Source organism: Lytechinus variegatus, chromosome 1 (assembly GCF_018143015.1).
Source record: "Lytechinus variegatus isolate NC3 chromosome 1, Lvar_3.0, whole genome shotgun sequence".
NCBI classification, from domain to species: Eukaryota; Metazoa; Echinodermata; class Echinoidea; order Temnopleuroida; family Toxopneustidae; genus Lytechinus; species Lytechinus variegatus.
The window spans coordinates 78,301,674-78,324,199 of NC_054740.1; the positions used below are offsets into that span (position 1 = coordinate 78,301,674).

At 35.9% G+C, this 22,526-nt stretch overlaps 1 protein-coding gene across 1 annotated transcript in view; it reads left to right on the forward strand.

The window, feature by feature from the left end:
* The window catches only part of LOC121424104 (protein Wnt-9a-like), a 38,530-nt gene that overhangs the window by 10,768 nt on the left and 5,236 nt on the right, over positions 1-22,526 (forward strand). Inside the window, exon 2 of the mRNA XM_041619704.1 lies at positions 12,154-12,380. Coding sequence (XP_041475638.1) covers positions 12,154-12,380 — 227 coding nt within the window. The remainder of the gene's footprint in view (positions 1-12,153; positions 12,381-22,526) is intronic.

Genomic DNA, 22,526 nt, shown 5'->3' on the forward strand with positions numbered 1-22,526 from the left:
GCTCAAGGGCGCGTGCAGGGAATCGAACCCAGGACCTGCATTTACTTCCACTGCCACTCGTCACCTCCACTCATTTTGTTTAGAGGGAGAGGGTATTCTTCCGGATATATATATCTTTCTTGAGAGGAAATATTACGATCATATTTTGTAAGTACTGTATAATCCTTTGCCTGTGGCAAAACTTCATCCCCTCTCAGGTAGGTCTGGGTTTCTCCTCTGAAAGTAAGCTTTTACCCAACATGTCATGCCCTAATTTCATCACCATCAGGGAAAATGAAATTGATAAAATGAAATGACCTTAATCATTAGAGAACTAGTGATAAATTCCTTAGTCTTTACCCCCCCCCAAAAAAAAAAGTCAATTTGTAACTGAGAATGACTACGTGATCATATAGAAATGAAATTTTTAAAATGTTTACATTTTTAAAGAATAAAATGACATAAAAGTATACTCTTTAATGGTCGCTAAAGTATGTTCCATGTAAGCCCATCGTTAAAGTATTTTGTTGATATCTTATGCATGTAGTCGCTCGATGATGACCCATTTGCGAGTGAATATACACAAGATAAACATTTTGAAATATTTTGAATCACCCTATTGTATTAAAACCATATACTTATGTGATAGCCTATTGTTTAGTGGTCTCAAACTGTATTAATTGGACATGAATAACATTTAATTATCATTTTCATTCTTTTTTCTAAATAAATATTAAAGAAAATTTTAACAACTCCATATCTTCTAAAGATTCGAATGTCCGGTCGAATGTGCATTATGCACATTTGACGATCAAAATTGAATGTCAATCGTCAACGGCGGTTACAAAACATTGGTTGCTTTGTGCATAGATGCTGTCTTTGAGCTGAATTACTCGTCCGGATACCCCTTTCGAACATTCTTACTGCACTCACCCCTTTGTGGATAAATTACATTGCTGATCCAGACCAACGGCTCACCCCTACTTCTGTGGTCTGCGCAGCCGACGCTCCCGGGGCTTAAACCCAGCATCAAGCCGCTGCACATGCCTCGTGCTGCTATTGGGCCACACACGGGATACTAAGTCGGCAACGATCAAAGCAAAATCACATCGCCAAGGGACGTCAATTTGGTAATATTCTCTTTAGTTGGTTGTGGTGGAGAAAATCAGTTTAAGGGCAAAGGGACTACCCGAGACGACTCACCGCATGTAGCCGTTTAAGCTTCAATATCGTGCGCAAACAATATTTATTACAAAGTGATACAGTATTTTATTTAATTCAATCTACCATGTACGAAGTGAACTTTATAAGTAAGACGTTTTACGCCAATGTAGGACAACGTAGGTGGCGAGACAAGTACAATGCTAATTATTTTGTTTTTAGGGGCCCCGTCGATTCTGAATGTTTTAATTTGACTGATGGATCGGACAACATGACAAAATTCAATTAGATTATGATCATGATGATGTCTTTATGATGAAATTGTTAGCACGACGTGTAGCAGCAAGGTTACGGATGTTTTTCTTTCTTCATCACTATCACAAAGCTTAGCTCATTCAAAGAACAGGTTGAATGTTTGTGTCAAATATTAAGATATAGATACATGAAAGAAAATAAAAAATTGATGACTAGGCAATGATGAGTATAAAATTATAGACACGAAAGTTATATATTACACATCAGCTAAGAAAGGAAAGGTATTGTAAGCACTAAGCAGAACTTAAAAAAAATCAATATGAAATATCCTGGTTAATCTATATGCCTGTGTAGGGAGTAAAGATATTCGAATATAGATTAATTTGTTTTCCGTTCGACCAATTTATTCACCCCCCCCCTTATTGTATTATTCGAAAACAAATATGAAGTTGCATCGAGTTCTTTTTGCTCTAAAGATGACAAACCATAAACACCAATAACAGTTGAAGAAGTTTAACATATAAATCTATAAGCCTCGAAAGAATACAAAAGTGTGGAACAGTAAAGCATATTTTGGAATTCGTTTTTTTTTAGTTAGAAAATCGACATACAATCATACTTACACGGCAGGCACAGCATGACATGTGCATGAATACTCCAAAATAAGAATAAACAGAAACAAATTGTTTTTTTCTGCACGTATATTCTACTAAGAATAGAATAATCTCAGCAATTTTGTAAGAACACATTATTTTAATACAGTTTCGTCACTTGTCGTATCGACAGTCTGAGCTATACTGATGTGATGACATGATATATATCTGACCTTGAAATTATTTTTGCTTTGTTTTATAAACATTACTCATTCAAAACACCCATTAGTTGTGAGAGTACATACAAAATATTGTGCACGTGTGAGTTTAAGGAACATTTTTGGCGAAATAAATGTTTTCTGATTTTGCAGTTAGTAATTTTCAAGCTTGAAGACAATTTAGTTGCAACCCTTCCGTAAATAGTGTTACGATATCACACTATCACGCTATATGATCAGTGCGAACACACAACAAAAATTGTGGTGTAAACCGGTGTACATAGAGGACCACACCAGATATTTTATACCTGTGTAAAATTGGTGGTGTTAGTTTTTACACCTATAGGTGTTATTACAACACCTATATGGTTGTTACATTTACACTCTTTGGTGTTATGTTCAATCTCTAGGGTGTTATTTTAACACCTCAGGGTGTGGTCCTCTATTAACACCAATTGGTGTCAGTTTTAACACCACAGTCTTTACAGTGCACAGTTGAGAGAGGAATCTCATTTATAGTATACACTTAAGCTTGTTGTGCTTTGTTTGGGTTTGGCAACAGATCAAACGTTCATCGATTGTTCTAAGAAAAGATTTAACCCCTATAGTGTTTTCCCCCTATAGAATCCGATTTTAAAACTTTCAATATTCTACATAATATTGAACAGTTTTCAACCCGCCTCTGGGATATTTTGTATATTTTCAACCTGACAAAAGTAACCATGTTACTTTTCTTGGAGGAGCCAATATTGCTTAATGAGATTTTTGCTATTTTATTTTGCATGGGGGTAACTAAATAAAATGCATGCCGTATGATAATAGTTCAGTGATTTTATCTGATATCTTCGGCGTGTACTTAGATGGCTTGTTCTCGATGCTTCGCAAATGGGTCGGGTCCACTAACCAGAGTGCGTTGGTTCCTCTGTTCACTCCCTCAGTTCTCCTATTCACTCGTTTCCTTGTATCCCCATTGTCTTTACGTTTCTTCATTAACGGGTTGGAAATTTCTAAAATAGTTGACGAACTCAACCAAGTTGTGTTAGTCGTCATCCAAAGGCCAACAAATTCAGTTTGAACTCGTCTACAAAGTGCGTGTGGTTCACCGGAAACCCCCATATCCGGTTTACGTCTGTCCAACTTTGTTTGAGGTTTATCTGATACACACTAATAAGCAGCACTTCAGAGGGGGAGTGGATAAGGAAAGGAAGATACTTATACATAAGTAAAGTGTAAAGAGAACGGAATTTCGTAGATTATTTTAGGCGGTTATTACCAAACTGGTGGGGTGTTTCATAAAGCTGTTCGTAAGTTGAATGCAACTTTTAGAACGACTGGTGAATCTTTACGCGCTAAATAATCACCAATGAACATTTCATGGTGAATATCATTTCACACAAGAAAGGTTCGTCAGTCGCTCTTGAAGTCACAAAGTCTCGACTTTAAGAACGACTGGTGAATCTTTACGTGCTAAATAATCACCAATGAACATTTAATGGTGAATATCATTTCACACAAGAAAGGATCGTCAGTCTCTCTTGAAGTCACTCTTAACTTGCGAACAGCTTTATGAAACGGCACCTGGTATGTCTATACTTTATACACAGTGATGAGAAAGCATGTCAATTTGAAGTTCTCTTGATTATCATACCACTTTGTCTTGATATATACTTGAACCAAGAGAGTAAAATTAAAGAAACAAAATATATAGGCCTACCAAAATATAACTGAAAATGTATTTGTGGCGAACACACTCCCAAAATGTGTTCGAGAGCTACTGGTTTCATCAAATTTGAGGGACTCGGAATTTTTTTCTGTGCCGATATCTTTAAAAACTTTGTAATCTGGAAAACAGGCAAATATTCGGGACTGTCATGCCATTACTGAATTAGTAACTTCAGATCGCCTTCTGATTTTTGACTTATATCCTGGCCTTTCAACAGTTTTTAAAATAACATTTAAAAATATGATTAAGAAAGTTGATTTCGAATCTTAACTGCATTTGCGTTTCTTGTCCAATGCTATTTTACCTCGAAGACTATAAAGTACTTCCATCTTCTAATATTTAATGGATTGGTAATAAAAACATTAAAATCAGTGATGACATTCTAACTATCATATTAGACAACGTAGCCGTAGGGGAGTATGGTAACGTAATCTTGGCTACTATGAATCGAAATAATAATCCAACAATCTTTTGGGTTATGTAATCAGTTCAATTAGACTTTTCGTCTTCCTTGTCGGGACACTTCAAGTCATGAATCATATTCTCGATGCGCCATATTCAAACATATTGCTGTTATTGTAACACATGGTGATGATTGAAGTGCTTTCACGTCTGTTATAGCGACCTTTTCTCTTTCCAATTCATGACCAATCAAAATTCATCCTACCTTGTTATTACACATAGAGGTCGTTGGTCAAAGCCATAAATAGGGGTCAGTAACATGAAATTCATTGAATCATATACGTACAGTGACACTCCTCGTCATTTTCTTTGTTGATCCGTTTAGCATATTGAACTTTAAAACAAATGTAAAAGACACATTGATTTTTTCTCCAAAAATGCAACAGTAAAGAGGGTTTTTCAAGTTTCGGGGGGGGGGGGGTTTTATCTACCATCCAGCTGCGAGCACCGAATTTATAAGTTATTAATCGTTCACAATCTGCATGACCTTTCAAGTTTACAACCATTTCACTGACACGTTCGGTTTGTCTGAGTATATGCTATCAAGTTTTTTTACTTTAACCGATAATCATTTAGACCTTAACTTGGATCTCTGACGATACAGCTTTAGATAGCTCATTGTTTTCGCAATGATTTCACTTTATCTCTGGTATATACTTTAATACAAACTAAACATGAAAGAAGACAAAATGAGAGGTCCAAACATCGCGACAGTCTGCTTAAGACAACATTCACGTGAGAATGGTTGTGAAATAGAACGCAGGAAATTTATGATCTGGAACAGAGAAATTCCCTCGACTCCGTCGGGGTCTCTTTCAAATTTTATTCTCTTTCAAAATACAGGTAATCATATGTTTCCTTTACACTTTTTGACATCTTTGGAAGGCGAACTTGAGACCCTAATTTTCCAGACAGTTTGTAAAGATCACACAAGTTTCTATTCTCGTGCTTTTGGGTTTAAATAGGATGAATTAGGTCAAAGAGAGTTATATTTGTCAAATTGTCATATTCAATTGTACTCAATTAAAACACAATGTGTTCAGTTAAATAAGGAGTCACAATAATAATCTGCCACTTACTGCCACGATCCAAGAGTACCGTAAATAAGTCGGACCCCTTTACCAAAGATACAGATATCATACTCCCCAAAATATAAATATATATTCTCTCTCTTTCAATATATTGCTTTACACTTTTGTTGTCATTGGATAAAGGGTTCCTTTACTTTAAGTTTGAAATGAGCATTTTTGTTTGCAAGTGCAGTCTTGATAATATCCATACTTTTCTCAATGATGAGTATATTAGCAGCGTTGACATATCCCTCACGCAACGGGACTATGATCTGAAAACTGAAGAGATAGGATGATCAGAAGATATCTTCCCAAAATGACAACCCCATATTTTCTGATCATTTTGTCTCGCCTGTATAGCAGAGCGAGACTATAGACGCCGCTTTTCCGACGGCGGCGTCGTCAGCATTACTGAAGGTCCTGCCTGAGTTTCAGGTCACATGATTAAGGTCAAAGGTCACTTAGGGTCTACTGCCAAAGGCGTTCCATTTGTTTATTTAATTTTTTTTCAACATTAGTTCATATGTCATTTTAATTCGGTTACGTAAAACCGTTCTTAATTTTGAGTTCTTACGTTAATTAAACAAGGAGACAAGCAATCCGCACGCGTGTCCTAAGAAATCCTTCGCTCATTAAACATGAGGGTGACGAGAATCACAACGGAAACAACAAAAACAACTGTTCGGAAGCGAGCCCCTTGAAAGCCTAGGTGAGGGATATCCGGATGAAAGTGAGAACATCCCTAAGTCAATGACAAGAAGGAAAGGTTTAATCCAGCTATTAATTGAATAGATTCCGTGCTAAAATTCCACACGATGGAAAGAGTATCATTTACGCCATTTGTACGCTTGCCATATCTTCAAATTCTCATTTTATTATCTCCACTCTAACAATTATATTCGACATGTAGTGGCGAAGAATGCAGTCCATGACAGTCTTAGCTGTAACCATGGATCCTACTATGCTGTAACCCACCACTTGAACATTAAATCGGCAACAATAACCATGACAGTCTTAGCTCAAACCCACCACTTGAACATTGAATCGGCAACAATGACAATGACAGTCATAGCTGTAACCCACCACTTGAACATTAAATCGGCAACAATGACTATGCAGTCAAAGATGTAACCATGGTAACCCACCACTTGAACATTAAATCTTAGCTGCAACCCACCACTTGAACATTAAATCGGCAACGATGACCATGACAGTCTTAGCTGTAACCCACCACTTGAACATTAAATCGGCAACAATGACCATGACAATCTTAGCTGCAACCCACCACTTGAACATTAAATCGGCAACAATGACCATGACAATTTTAGCTGCAACCCACCACTTGAACATTAAGTCGGCAACAATGACCATGAACAATCTTAGCTGCAACCCACCACTTGAACATTAAATCGGCAACAATGACCATGACAATCTAGGCTGCAACCCACCACTTGAACATTAAATCGGCAACAATGACCATGAACAATCTTAGCTGCAACCCACCACTTGAACATTGAATCGGCAACAATGACCATGACAGTCTTAGCTGTAACCCACCACTTGAACATTAAATCGGCAACAATGAACATGACAATCTTAGCTGCAACCCACCACTTGAACATTAAATCGGCAACAATGACCATGACAATCTTAGCTGTAACCCACCACTTGAACTAAATCGGCAACAATGACCATGACAATCTAGGCTGCAACCCACCACTTGAACATTAAATCGGCAACAATGACCATGACAATCTTAGCTGCAACCCACCACTTGAACATTAAATCGGCAACAATGACCATGACAATCTTAGCTGCAACCCACCACTTGAACATTAAATCGGCCACAATGACCATGACAGTCTTAGCTGTAACCCACCACTTGAACATTAAATCGGCAACAATGACCATGACAGTCTTAGCTGACGCTCACCACTTGAACATTAAATCGGCCACAATGACCATGACAGTCTTAGCTGTAACCCACCACTTGAACATTAAATCGGCGACAATGACCATGACAGTCTTAGCTGTAACCCATGCACCACTTGAACATTGAATCGGCACAATGACCATGACAGTCTTAGCTGTAACCCACCACTTGAACATTAATCACTGAGAGGTGTGAAGTGATATGTTGATCATCTTGGCAGGAAAAAGAACTCTTGAGAAATTAGGGCGTAACAATGATAACATCACAGCTACTTATTACTTCATCATTCGAATCTTCTCTTCATTAATTGGCATATTTCCTCTCCATTATCGCGTGCGTGCACTGCGCCTCCACCAGGACTACGATTTTCAACGTGCCTTGTTTCGAAAACGAAACAACGAAAATTGATATAAAGTCTTCAAGTCAGGGATTTTTTTGGGGGCTTAAACATGTTAAAATATTCTTGTGTGAGTAATCTTCGCAATGAAAAAAAATGAACATTGTAAGACATCTTACACGATATCATACGATATTGCAGAAAATGGCCTGGAATTGGAATAGTCAAATCTCCAGCACACTTCTAGTACACTTCAGTGTATTCATAAGAAGAATAAAGTAATTGCTTTGCATTATTATGGGCACACATCATAATAATCTAACTGGTTCTCGACGCATTTTCATACATAAATTTTTTGCAAGAAAAATCAATTTTAGCCATTTTACTGTAATAGGGTATACATGTGTCTTGATTTGCTTTGAAATGATTATCATGCTATATGGACTACTCTTGCGGCAAGCATTCTTTCCTGATTATCCGTCAAAAAACATTTCAAGTATCAATGTCGATGCTTGCTGACTTGAATGACTCGGGTGAAATGACTTAACACTAAAAGCAACATCTCCACAAAGCATATTAGAAATTCGACCGTGTTTCGGAATGCTAGCCCAAGTTTTCATTGCTACTTTTCGATTGTCCATTCGTGTGAAAGTTTTGTATCTTGTTACGCCCTCTCTTCATCTCATCTAACCCCAATTTTTCTCCATGATTTGCGTAGTCTTGGCTCCGTTGTCGCTATAACCCTAAAAAACGACCCATTGTAATACCCCGGTGTAATACACAGCTTAGATAAATAAAATAAATAAATGTATTAATGAATACATACAAAATGCATACAAAGGAAGCGCTTTTCTAAAAGGCTGCAAATCAGGTAACGCTTTTTACAATTTTATTGCTACTCTTTCAGAAAGAGTTGAAAAATATAAGTAAGCCTTATTGTATTGGAATTTTATATAGGGATTTCCAATTGCATTTGGGATGGTTAGGTTTTGCTCTCTAGATTCCTAAGATATCTCCCACTATATATCTATCTCGAAAAGCTCCATACTTCGTCATTATCATCAGAGAAACAAGAGCACATAACCTTTCTAAATTGAAGTAGGAGGGAGTCTTGAAAAGTGTATATCTTGATATTACAAGTGAGTTGTCATTAACCATGGAGGTGTCAATACTGTTTGATGATTTGGATCTATACCAACTAAGAACATGAACAACACCAGAATGTTCTGATTGATTTCAATGTTCTGGGCTCCGTAACACAAAGGTTTGCGATGAATCACAAATATGAAAGAACCGCACTGATTGGTCCTTGGTCAGTATTTCAAACCTAATGCATGTGTAACATTGATATTGATTGGTCAGTTCATTTAGCGATTGATCGCTAATCTTTGTGTTACGGAGCCCGGGTCTATCTATTGATTGTTAGATTTAGTGGTATGTTTCGTTACACGCCATTGTGTTTTCCATCAGGTTACATCCTACGACTAAAGTAAGGAGAGTATTGACCAATAAAGTGTTCATATTTCTACCAATTGCCCAATTATTGCTGTCTCCGGGGTTGTCTTTTGACCGAGAAACGTAGATAGAAAAAATGTCTGAAACAGTAGACTAGGATTGTTGCTTCTGCCAATGGGCGTCTGAACTTGAAATTGATCCCACTCTCATATGTCCTTTTGTTCGTCAACCAATCGGGTAATAGTGAATAATACGTCGTAAAATACACTGGTCATAAATGTTGCGAAGATTGGGTCGACAATGGGTTGTCGTTAATCTTTGATTCATTTTAGATCTGGCAATTGTTGGTGTAATATTGAGGGGGGTGGGGTGGAAGGTCGATCTACACATTCACAGTACGCTTATACCAATCACGCCATAATTCATGTACATATTTTTGCACAAAAAATCCCTTATAGTATGGTTTCCAATTCTATTTTATCGATTTTTAGATAATTCTACTATGTAGCGAATTTCTTACCTAAACTTTAATTCATGAAACTTATTTCACCTGACTCCCTGCTCTCGACAATAGCAAACCCAACGTATGAAAAATTGTAGAAACAAATCCATCTTATTCAGACAAAGTTGTGGGTATTTTTTTTTTGTCTCGTCTGTTTTAATATCCATCTTTCCACCTTCAGTCATGTGCATTCTACACTCTTTCCATATACAAAACGATTTTTTTCTTCTCATCTCACTTCTAATATCCATTCTCATTCTTCAAATTTTACTCCCTTGCCATGTATTAAGATCACCTATCATTCCTATGGTGAGAGCCTTCTCTACCGAGTCCAAATCCATTTTCACCGGTACACCCGTCTAAACATTGCTTACCAATATGGAGCATCACTCAACTCCATACCAGTCCCCCGCTTCCTCTCAACAAATTCTCTCCATGTTCTTTTTTCACACTTCTTTATGTTTGCCCCCCCCCCCTTTGAAAGTGACCTTTTTTTTTTCTTTTGCTTGTCAAATTATCCCCTTAATTTTTGGTTAAAACCCCTTTTTTCTTTGTTTTTTTTGTCATTTTTTTCCTCTGGAAAACGTGCCCCCCCCTTAAAAAAATCCTGGATCTGCCCATTTTTAAACTCACCGTTTCCCCTTCCATTTTGCACAAAATAATATTCTCCCAACTAGCTCGCACCCTTGTTATACCGTGGACCTACTACTGTAACAGCTCAAATATCTTGTTCCGGGATGGTCGGAGCTACTACTTACTGTTTTAACCAGAATATTGAGCATCTTCATAACAGGGTAATGGGAACTCCCTGTTCATAAATAATTGTTCCCAATCGCCAGCGTTCTATGAAAACTGTGATATATTGCGATATATAAATATACCATGTTTGTTTTCATAAGGTTTATCGCCATTGTGGCAAATATATTCTCCTCGGTAATATAGTTCGAAGAGTCCACTTTCATGAGTTTCCAATAACATCGGAAGGGGCACTGGCTATATTTCATGAGCTATATATAAAGCTTGTCATAGCGTGGAGATTTCAATAATATCTTCATGGTTGTAGCATTAAAGATAACATTTTTATTGCACGTAGCTTCATTTATTGGAGTGAACTTCCGAAAAAAGTAACAATTACATGTACACAGTTATCAGCTTCACTCCATGCACTTCATTCAATTACACACCCTGGATAGGGTGACTCAGTGGTTAGAGCGCCCGCCTCATGAGAACGGTTCAATTCCCGGTAAGCCAAGTCATACCAAAACTTTTTAAACATATATCATTTTGCCTTATAGCGCTCGAAGTTTCAATGGAGAAGGGTAATAATACCATAATGTTATGCAGGACCGACTGAGAGAACAGTTCATAAACCCTTGGTGAAAAAAACATGATTATTAGTGTACCCCTCAATTCGTTCCTAATAGATTTGATCAGTTTATTTGCCTTTCATTCTATCAATTTAAATCGACTTATTAGAATGCTTTCTGTTCTACTCGCATGATAGTTTATAAATCGTTGTATACTATAAGATACAAGATTCCCCCTATTCATAAAATACATTCTTCAATGCACCCTATAAACATGATAAACGAAGTCCAACGAGTATTCGATAAAAAACAAACATATCTAAAATTGCGTGAATATGATACATCGGGTGATGTTCCTTTCTACTTCTTAGTCTTCAAAACTCCCCAAACCCCTAGTGACCCTTTCTGAGAGATGTTTCGTAAATATTTGATGACTGTTGACCTAGATGTTTCAATCAAATTGATTCATTTCTAAGGTAATCGTTATCCAGAATAAATCAAATAATTGCGATGGATTTATAATCCAGGAAACTGCCTGCTTTCCATCTCATGATTTCTAAGGTTACTAGAGGGAGATGAATCCAGGCCATTGTGATCATGTTTCACGGCGTGAACCGTTAAATTTCATAACAAACCTAGGGATTTTCACGTTAATACAGTTCAAGTGCATTTTAACTTATTTGACTTCCTGATAAATCATCATGTCCAATTCTATGTTTACAAATGTCAAGCCTTTTGATTACTATTCTTTCTCTTCAGATAATACATCACAATTGGATGACAAAGACTGACTGGATAATATGCCATCTTTCTTCTTTATTTTCTACTTTCATACTATTGCTTCACATTTCTAACCTACAAAATAAGTGCAATTTCCTCTCGTTACAATTGTTCTTGTAAAAAAGTACCCTAACCCAACATTAATCTCAGTCCTTTCTATCAAATTATTCTACATTTTAAACCCTTTCTTCCTGATTAAAGCCAAACTACCTAACGATAAGCCTAAAAAATTAGGAAATGAACCGAACTTAGGCCCCTGCCATAGTTGCTGGTCAAATTGATAGAGTGTAAGCCACTACTGCCCTTCACCAAAAATGATCGCATGATGAGTAAATCTGATATACTCCTTATTGCCTTTACCCTTGATTTTGATTGCAGGTTAGCAAGTACAAATCGGATATCACTTGACAGAATGGGTCGTGATTGTAAGAACCTGTTCCTTACCAAGAAGCAGCAGAAACTGTGCAATAGAGACGACGGGATGGTCCTGGTTCTGTTGGATGCCTTCCGTCTCAGCCTAGCAGAATGTAGACAGCAGTTCAAACATGAAAGATGGAATTGCAGCATGGCGAATGATGCTCATAGACTTAACATTGTAAAGGGAGGTAAGACAATTAAATAATCTGTTAATAATCACTGATGCTCCTGGAGATCATAACCCAAGGAGTTGGGGTTAGAATATCTGCTGGGGTGAAGTCCAGTCTCGTGTTAGAGCCGACTCATCGCGTTCACGTGCACAAACTTGATGGCAGATTTCATTTCATTCACCCTGTACAGGTTCCACCTCAGATCTACCGGCCTCGAGTCCATCCCGGACTCCACAAAGCTTGATTTGATTCGATTTGATTCATTTATTTTCCACACTTCATAAAAAAAACAATACAGAGTAAAGATGGTATTACAAAATACAGTACAATATATTCCAGTGCATAAAGAAAACACACTACACAAAACAATAAACCAAAATCTAAACAATACTTAAATCACACAAGAAGAGAAACAGTATAAATGTGGGGGATCATTTAAAAAGTTAAAAACTTATAACATAATCCCAATTTTTTAAATAAAAGTTTGAATTTTGCAGAGAAAGACTAGAAAACAAATGAATTGAGGTAACTTAGTCTAGGAAATTAAAGTTTTTGCAGAAGAAATGTTTTTAGTTTATATTTAAATACATGAAGGGATAGAGAACTTTTGACATCTTCAGGGAGACTGTTCCAGAATAAAGGACCATTATGAATGATCGACTTTCGGGATAAGGAGAATTTCCCACATGATACACGGTAATCAGATTTTCTTCTAGTATCAGCTTAGGAATGATCGTACAATTTTTTTACGAATGATTGCATGCATTGACTATAAAATTTTCAATTAATCATGAAAATCTATCGTACGATTAATAGCTAACCTTTGTGTTACGGGACCCAGGGTCCGGATTCTGAAGCCAGGTTTAACTTTGGCTTTAATCTAAACTCTGTGCTAAAAACTATGGAAGGTGAAGAGGATTTTTTTGTAATGTATATTTCTTAATACCGCGTTCTGTAGTAGTGACGAAAACTATTTTGATTTCATTGGCAGAAAGTATTTGAGTGTCCATTGAGCTGCCTAGTGATGCAATGCACCAGTACGGTTAGAAAAATTTGCGTCACAATAATTGTCTATCCATACTTAACCAAAAACTTTAGACAAGAGTGCAAATAAATTCCTTGTTGAAAATACAGGCCTAGCTTGTCTTCCCTTGGACAATTTTGAAATGCACCAGTATCCGATGGGGGAAATGTATATATCGCGATGCTTTCGCGTAAGTCTCTCGTAGCAGGCCTATTTGAGCTCTGAATATTTCAGTGGCCAGCCTTTTAGCTTTTGTCGCAATCAGAGCGGTAAAGCAAACTTTAAACAAAACTTCAAATGTTTTGTTGGAAATTCAGCAGGCATCATGTTCATTCTTTTCGATATCTTAATACATTATCTCTGGGCGATTATGGGGTAATGATTTTATATATGTAGCCATATAAGTCTATAAAGTTCATTTTGAAAGACCTTAATTAATTTTGTATACATTATGTTCTTGACATCTTGAAAGGGAGTGGGAAAAGAATTAGTTATGAAAAAAAAGATTCTCGCATAAAATCTATTCGCAAAACTGAAAATAAATGATGTGGAATCAAGTCTCGTAAAAAAAAGTAATTTGCTGATATAGTTCGCTTTGCTATGAAGAAATAGGCCTCAAATTCTACATCTACTTTAGATCGTTGTGTAACTTATTCACCGTCTCCTTCTCCCTGAATTGACTATCAATTTCCAATTGAGATGAAGAAACATTATGAGGGATGAGATTTGTATATAGATAGAAGGTGGGGGAGGGGTAAATGTGTGTGGGGGGTGTGTATGGGGGTGATTGTAAATGTGTGTTGCCTTATATGCTGCGTTTGGTAAGATTGGTATAACGCGATACTAGATTGCCAATTTTCTATACTGAGATAGTAAATGTCTTTGTTGCAAATTAATAAAGACGAATTTTAGCAACGGTTATAAGGGAAAGTGCATATTCTCTTGTTTTTCTCAGCGATTTTTGCATATGTTTTGGTTTACAAAATTATTAATATGTCTTTGTTATTTTCCTCATAATCATATAAAAGTTGTTTATATAGAAATCATGAAATTGTTGTAAAATGTTGGTTTTCTTGTTGGCATGAACTAGATGTTAGCATCATCTACATCCCAGAACACACATACAGAGAATTCCATTTCACTCGTGTCACTGCCCCTCCACCAGAATTTGGATTAAGGGATCTAGTTCGGATGATCCATGGGGTCTTACTAATCCACTCCTACAATTTAAGGATTTGACTTTCGATGGCGGGCTGGATGTGAAATTTGCGCTTCTGTACCGGCCAGACCGCCCGTTCGTTCGATCATGCAGTTTGATATTAAAGGTTTTCAACAGAAACCATCATGGATGTATCACGGTATAAACTAGTCATGGAAAGAAAGTGAATATGTAAGACATGTTAAGAAAGCAAAACAAACAAACATTTAAAAATTGAATATTAAATCAAATTTAGGAAGATGCCACGACGTTTGATGTACGATGCAAAACATTTCATGTTACGTACAAAGTACATTAGGAATAATAAAAAAGATTAAGAATAGTAAAAGTGATTTTATATTGACATGTATACTTTACTTTTATGAATTATGATCATCATTTTGTGGTCATCATGATGTCTAATTTTTGTCATAATTTATAAGGAAGTGTTAAAAAAATTTAATTTGTGTAAAACAAAATATCAGTTGTTTCATATCATGTTTATAGAGTTCACAAAGAAAACAACTACTTGAAATATTAGTTATGTATGTTTGATCATGATCTGCACAGATCATGTATCACTGAATCATTTTAGTTTGTAGATGCTGGGTCGGAAAGTAGACCTTAATACCCTAGATACTATGGGTCGCCCTTTAAGTTGCGTGGGATCGTAAATAATTCTACATATTTCCATCTTGATCCAAATGTAATTGAGTTAAGTATTTGGCATTAGGTGGGATTCCTACCCCACTTTGGTGTAGACCTTGATGAAATTGTTGTGATGTCTGATCAAATAGCTGACATGTTCACATATATCTTCATTTCATTTCTTCTCACTTTTTATTTTCCTTGTTCTCGAAAGTTCCCCTTCTTTTCGTTTGAAATCACATCACATGTATACGTGCACTTTTTTTGCGTATGATGATCTTAAACATGTATAGCCTGAAGGCTTAGAATGATTTGTTTTTCAGTGTTAGCTTCGTAACCTGTGGGTGAAAAACACTACTGTTTCAGATAAATCCCTATAGCAAGCAAATTTTCGCATTATTAATATCACACTGAAATTTCTAAAACAGAAAAATCTTGGCCTTATTCTGTGGATGGCAGTATAAGAATGGGAGTAACGGTGACGATTGCCATTAACCTATAGTGCGATTGCCAGTTTGGGAATAGCATTCTAAAACTCAACTCTTTCTCATTTTCAGATTCCAGAAAACTAGTATTTGAACTTTGGATTCGTGTTTTGAAATTATAAAATGTTAATTGAGTTCAAGAACGTTGGATGTAAAATAACAAGCTTGTTACCAGGGGCTCCTCCTGTCTCGCCTTGGAAAAGGGATTGTAGGCGTTGACAACTTGCACACCTCCGTCTTTCCGGTTTGAAAAAGAGAAATCATGATAGATTCATGACATATTGGAAAAGATGACACAAATACATTAATGTGGGGCTGCCTGTTGCATTGTTATATGGAATTTTTTTCCCAATGAATTGATTTAAGGCCATTCTGATTTAAACATCTTTCATCATGATCTCTTTTTGCTACGTGACTTCCTGATCTAAATCGTAATGTATGTCATTGATCATCAGAAGTAGAAAACTGTATTTCATTCTTTGCACAGAATGAAAAATGCAAAGCGTTTCTTATTCTTTTTGTCAATAATATCGTTTTCCATATCGGCCTTCTATTTTACTATTTATATAAATTTTCTTTATTGAGGAGGAAAATTTATTATTTCCGATTATGAAGCGAAAGATGGCTTATGTGTGATAAGTTACATCCAAATTTGGATTGGAGATTGTGAAAAAGTAATAGGAAAAGATGATTGAGGATTAGAAGAAGATAAAGGAGAAGAAGACAGAAGTAGATGAAGAAAAAGTAGGAAGAAAATGGGAAACGAAATAGAAAGCAGGGAGAGGAATATGACGCAAGAAAGAGAGAAGAAGAAAATAGACAAAGGGAGAGGAAGAAAGGAGTGGTGGAGCTGAATCTTCTAAAGTAAAAATGTTTTTATAATTTCTTCATCCCGACTGAAAATGAAAGGGCAAGAAATTCAGCAAGTATGCACATATCCACCAGAGACCCTATCTTCCGAATTTAATTTAGAATGAAATCAAAACTTCCTAGGAAAAATGACCACGAAGGGCAGAATGTCACAACATTTATCATAAACCAATCAGCAGCTATCCCGTGTCATATTGAAGTCATATTTCGCTTTCTTTCTTTCATTTCTTTTACATGTGGTCAGATTTATGATCATAACAGTTTATTCTTCCAGTAATTACATTAAAATCCCCAGCGGAGGAAAAAACGTATTTATTGCACCCACAATAAGTGCAAAATGGTGTTACTACAACCATAACACGGTAATGAACATTTTTTCTTTATCACGTGGGTGATGGGAGGGGTACATGTGAGAGTAGATTTGGTTGTGGATGAATTTACATTAAATATGACAAATCAACCAATTCAATATACTACTTTCTAAACTCATGCAAAAATCTAGTAAGAATGTTTTGACCTATGATAAAAAACACAAATTCCTTCGTATTAATTTTGAAGCCTCAAGTAGAATATAAATCGAACTTTAAATACTACGTGGTATATCATTTAATGAAAACAAACAACTTTTTTTTCTTTATCATTGATATCAGTTGGTATTGGCTGATAAAACGTATAAGGTATAGTAATTTTTTTTCGAAGGAGGTCTGAGGAGAATATTTTAGAAATAATTATGTGCATATGTTGTGAGTAAATTGTTTTTATGGATGGGTTATTTTTACGATGGTGAATCAAACCTGCGGTTGTTCTTTATAGTAACGGGGGAAGTGTTCATACGTGCGAATTTTCGCCATAAATTATATGGAAATTTTCTGACACTACGATGTAAATGTATTACCTTGTTTGCAAGAAAAGTTCTAAACCATATACTTTTTATGTAGACCCATAACAAATATACATTTATTTAAAGAGACATCTTATCGGAGGAATACAAGTTCTATTTAAAAATATTTCCTTGTCAAATAATATACAGATATTGCCTACCTAGAGTTGAAATATAATATTTCCTCTCCCCGACGGGGTTATATTTTTTCCCAAGGGATTATATTTTGCCCGAAGCGCGCAGCGCTGAGGGAAAATATTCTCCCGAGGGAAAAATATAACTTCGGAGGGGAGGTGAAATGTTATTTATTAAAAATATACAAGTATAGCTTGTTATTCAAACGAGTGAAGTGAATCTATTCATTTTGAAAAGAATCATCTGCTGTTGATTTTTTTTAGATAAGAATTACTTTAAGTGCCCCTCATTTGAATTACCTATTCAAATTTTAGTAAGTATTTTTAAAGTGTAAATAAACAGCAAAGAAAAAAGAAGATATAATGTGATCCTGGCGAATTTGAATGGCAAACGTGAGAACACAGCCCTATTTGAACTCTGAAATATCCCATTCCCATGTGTATGTACTCTCATGTAAAGGGGGTATTGAACTCTCCAAAATTACCCTCGAGAATTATTATCAAACCTAACAATTCAAAGCAGAGATTGTTGATTTTCTTTCCTTTCATTGTAATTGCCATTGTTTTATTGGAGAAATTCAGCGTTGTAGCAGTTTATTAGATGGCTTGATAACTTGCCAGAATTTTAAATTATGATAGTATGTGCAGTGATCCTATAATTTTTCTAAGGATACAGGTTTAGGAAGGACGAACGGCGAGCAAGGGGGGGCAGTAGTATGTTAACAGTTTCTGAAAAAATAGTACATCGGTATCATATCCTCATCGCCTATATCTTCCTCTCGGTACAGCGGTTGGTTTCATGAAGAACTTTCTATCGTAACACTCTCATCGTGGCACCAAAATACCATGGAATATTTTATTTTGATTGGTTTGATTTAGAGTCATTTTTCCTTACTTTTTCTTATATTAGTTTTTATATATTCCACAAGGTAAATTACGAATGTCACAAAATGTTGAATTACTAAAAGACCCAGTTGTTACCAGAGTAGGTAAGACCTACTCTACCAAATACTGATTACTCTCGCATATCAGTCGTTTCATTAAACCAGCCTTTTACACAAATTATAATCTAATAATATGAATTCCCTCGAAATACGTAACTGGAACATTTGGTTTAATTTGGTTTAATTCACAATCAAGGTTTTATTTTCGAGCCAGGATTTACCCCTACAGTTCCCGCATACACAGAACCAAATAGCAATGTACTATGCCACATGTTATTCTACAAGGTTAAGATTGTTGAACAAAAACTATGCTGACGCCTCGTATAGTTATTACATACCCGTCATTCTGCACACTTAATCATTAGTGACATATGCTACGATATTAAACATTCAAGGAAATAGGAGGGGGAATGGCTATTGTTTGTCTGTTGTTTTCCGACAATATGAAAACACCTGGTTTTAAGGATGATCCTGCATTATGGTGTTATTATCGTATTTGATTGATCGTAACTAAGCTAATGGACTAATAAAAAACAGGTAAACGCATGCGGGAATCTATATCAGATTAAAATGATTGTTTGATGAAAAATAAAGTTCCCAAGATGATATGATCTCTGATTGATTAATGGACATTTATTGCTTACATGCGACTTACACCATGAGACAGACTAAATTAACACTATTACTCTGAATACGTCACTAATTCAAAATCTCGATATCCTCAAGTCAATTTTATCCAATCCAATTAACTTACATCATAAATCCTTCCAATCCGCTTTCTCGTATACATGTACTATATCTTAAGCAAAATTTGAAACCTCTGCAGTTACTTATATTTGAAAATATTCTGTCGATTCATATTAACCCCCAAAGTATTAATGATAGTAGATTTTTTATGCTTTGTGTATTTTTATAATTCTATTTTGATACTGTTATGTTTAATGCTGTTTTTTATGTAAAAAATCTGTACAATTCAGCTCTTGCTGCGAACAGTCTTTGAATAAAATACCATTATTATTATTATTATTATAAAGAAATTCGCGAAATTATTTGGAGACACAAACATGATTTTGTAATTGTGATTTTTTGTGACTTTTACAAAAATGATCAATAACATGTCAAAATAACGTTAAAGGGATACTCCAACCTGAAATTGGTATGAATGAAATCAAGAGCTTATGCAAGCAAAACACCAAAATTTCATCAAAGCGGATGGAAAATAACGAAATTATGGAACTCTATGTTTTTGCATAATAAAAAAAGAACATCAAATTGGGAATATAGAGGTACAGACAGACACTCAAGTCAGAAAAAAATATTTTTTTTCTATTTTTAAGATATCAGTCCGATTTCGATGATTTTCATTTTGTTGTGTTTTGCTCATTTGACTTCACAAAAAAAAATCATATCATTTTCCGGCTGGAGTATCAAGAGGTCACTAACCCTGACCATGTGATTGTTTTAATATCGCTGGAGACAGACCTTCAATTACGATAACGCCATTTCTCTTTCGAATGCATTGCTAGTTTTTCAGCAAAGATGATAAATCGAACTAGACCATAATGAGAAGGCACTGAGGCCAAACAATACCACATGCAAGCTTATGGCCTTTGGTATAGGTTGATATCTTACATCTTTTCATTTTGTAATCATCTTGCTTTTCTGACATTCTTGTTGACTAAAATGAACATAGGATGGAAGAATTAAATCATCTAAATAAACATCAACCACGCATAGGTAGAAATACGACTCGCGCGGTCAATATAGCTGTTTATGCGTGCAGGTGAGAAGATGATGATTTACGTCAAAATTTTTCTTTGGTCGCGTTTAATAGAGCAAACGAGCAAACCCGGATGCATAATGTCTGATAATTTAATTGGGTTAAGCAACGTTTAATTCAACGGTAGTGTGGATTGAATGTATTCATTAACAATTTCAGGCACCTTACAACTGTGTCATTTGACCGCAAAGTTTACCTAGCCCGAAAACCACAAACAGTACTTACCGCAAAACTGCCCGTCTTACTAGTAGGTCCATGGTCTTACACAGAGTCTGCCTATTTACTGAGGTCACTAATGGATATTACGTCAATTTCTTGTGGTGATTTGTTTTGATCGAACTTATTGTCGATTTAATGAATTTTTCTTGCATAACTTTTGAAAAGTTTTTACATATTTTCACTTTAAATCAAAGAGCCAACCAATACAAAACCATTATTAAGGAACCAAAAGCAGAAAATGATATTCTAATAGAAATGCGTTGTAGATGACGAAATCAAGGTAGAGTTATTTGAAACGGAAACGTACAAAAAAAAAAGATGGCGCCATAAATTGGATCTTTAAACAATCACAATTCTACTGAGTTATCTTGCTAGCGAGCCCTTTTTGAAAGACGTGTCCTAGGGCTCGAACTCCAGACCTCTTAATTAGTTTATGATTTTCGCTAAGGTGGTACTATTAACATGATTTTAAATAAATAAATAAAAATGTAGATTACAAGCGCACGCCATAACGTCGCGCCAGCTCAGTGACAAGACTACGAACACAATGCCATCAAAACTCAGTTGTCTTACGAAGTTTGCACGTTTATTCAGTTAGTTGAAACATCGGTGTGCATATCATTTTACGCTTCACCGAATTGAACCAACTTTTAACCAATCAGCTGCTTTCTCAACCGATCAGTCTGCGCGCTTAGTCTTTGCATTCAGCAATTTTTGTAGGCCTACTTCAGATATATAGAAAATTCGTAAAATAACTTCTTTCCATATCAGTGAGTGTTAAATCTACTTTGTCGTCATAGGGAAAATGATCACGCGTGTCATTTTTCTTATATGTCAGACTGACAACGCCAATTACTTAACAATTTTATTCACAGAGGTCAATTAATAGGGTGAACTTCCCTGGATACGATACCTACTGTCTAAAGACAAAAATGTTTGTCCTTCAGTTTGACTGTTTTCTTCACACTCACTCATAGCCAATCAATGTATCACGTTTCTGGACTAGAATGGGGACTCCATTTCGCTTGACCCCTACACGAAAGTACTTTGATAAATATGAGCTACAATTGTTTCTTGTTAAAAATAGATTGCGTAAAAATAAAAACAACCAATTTTGATTTGAATGACTATTCGATCGCTAGTTGATTTGTATTTGTGTAAAATAGTGTAGATATAGGCAGTGGTGTGTATTTCGTTTAGCCTTGATGAAACGTGACACAAATGGACTTCGATTTAAGTTCTTTTCCCCTATACAAAACTTACAATTAGATCATCGTCAACATATTGAAAATAAAATATGTTATCACTGTATAATTGCAATTAATTAGGTTGTACACGCATGAGTGTTGACAGTAATGAGAAGGTCTGGCAATGTAGACTAATCAGTTTAACTGGACACTCGCCCAACAGCCGTTCCAACGAATCAATCTACGCCTTGTTCGTTGTCCGACCAGGGTAACCCTAATTAAAAGTTTACCACTCACTTAACAATGTGCTTGTATAATTATCCAGTCAAAGGTCATTGACCTCGCATGATTCCACAGTCAGATGTACATTTCATTTCTAAAATTGAGTCAGTAGGTTTCTATCCTCCTCTCTTGGTCTCTCCAATATAGCACATGAACTATTTCGAATGTCCCTCCTATCACACTGGCCTCCTCTCGCTGAAACTATTTTTACGCTTATTTTTCTTCTTTGTATTCTTTTGTTTTCCTCATCTCTCCCTCTTTTTCTTTTTTCTCTCTCTTTCTCTCCCGCCCTTCCTCTTTTTCTCTCCGAACCCACACACACATACTCCCTCGAGCCCCTCCCCCACAAACTATTCTCACATGCTTACTATGTTGGCCGTCATCATCACTCTTTCGTCTTGTATTAGTTGTATATATAAAATATCTGTTTTTATATTTATCTGTCTCTATCGTTTGTTTGTTTGGCAGATGTCCATATCTATTTGAGTCATTGGTCAAGCAAAGTGATTTATG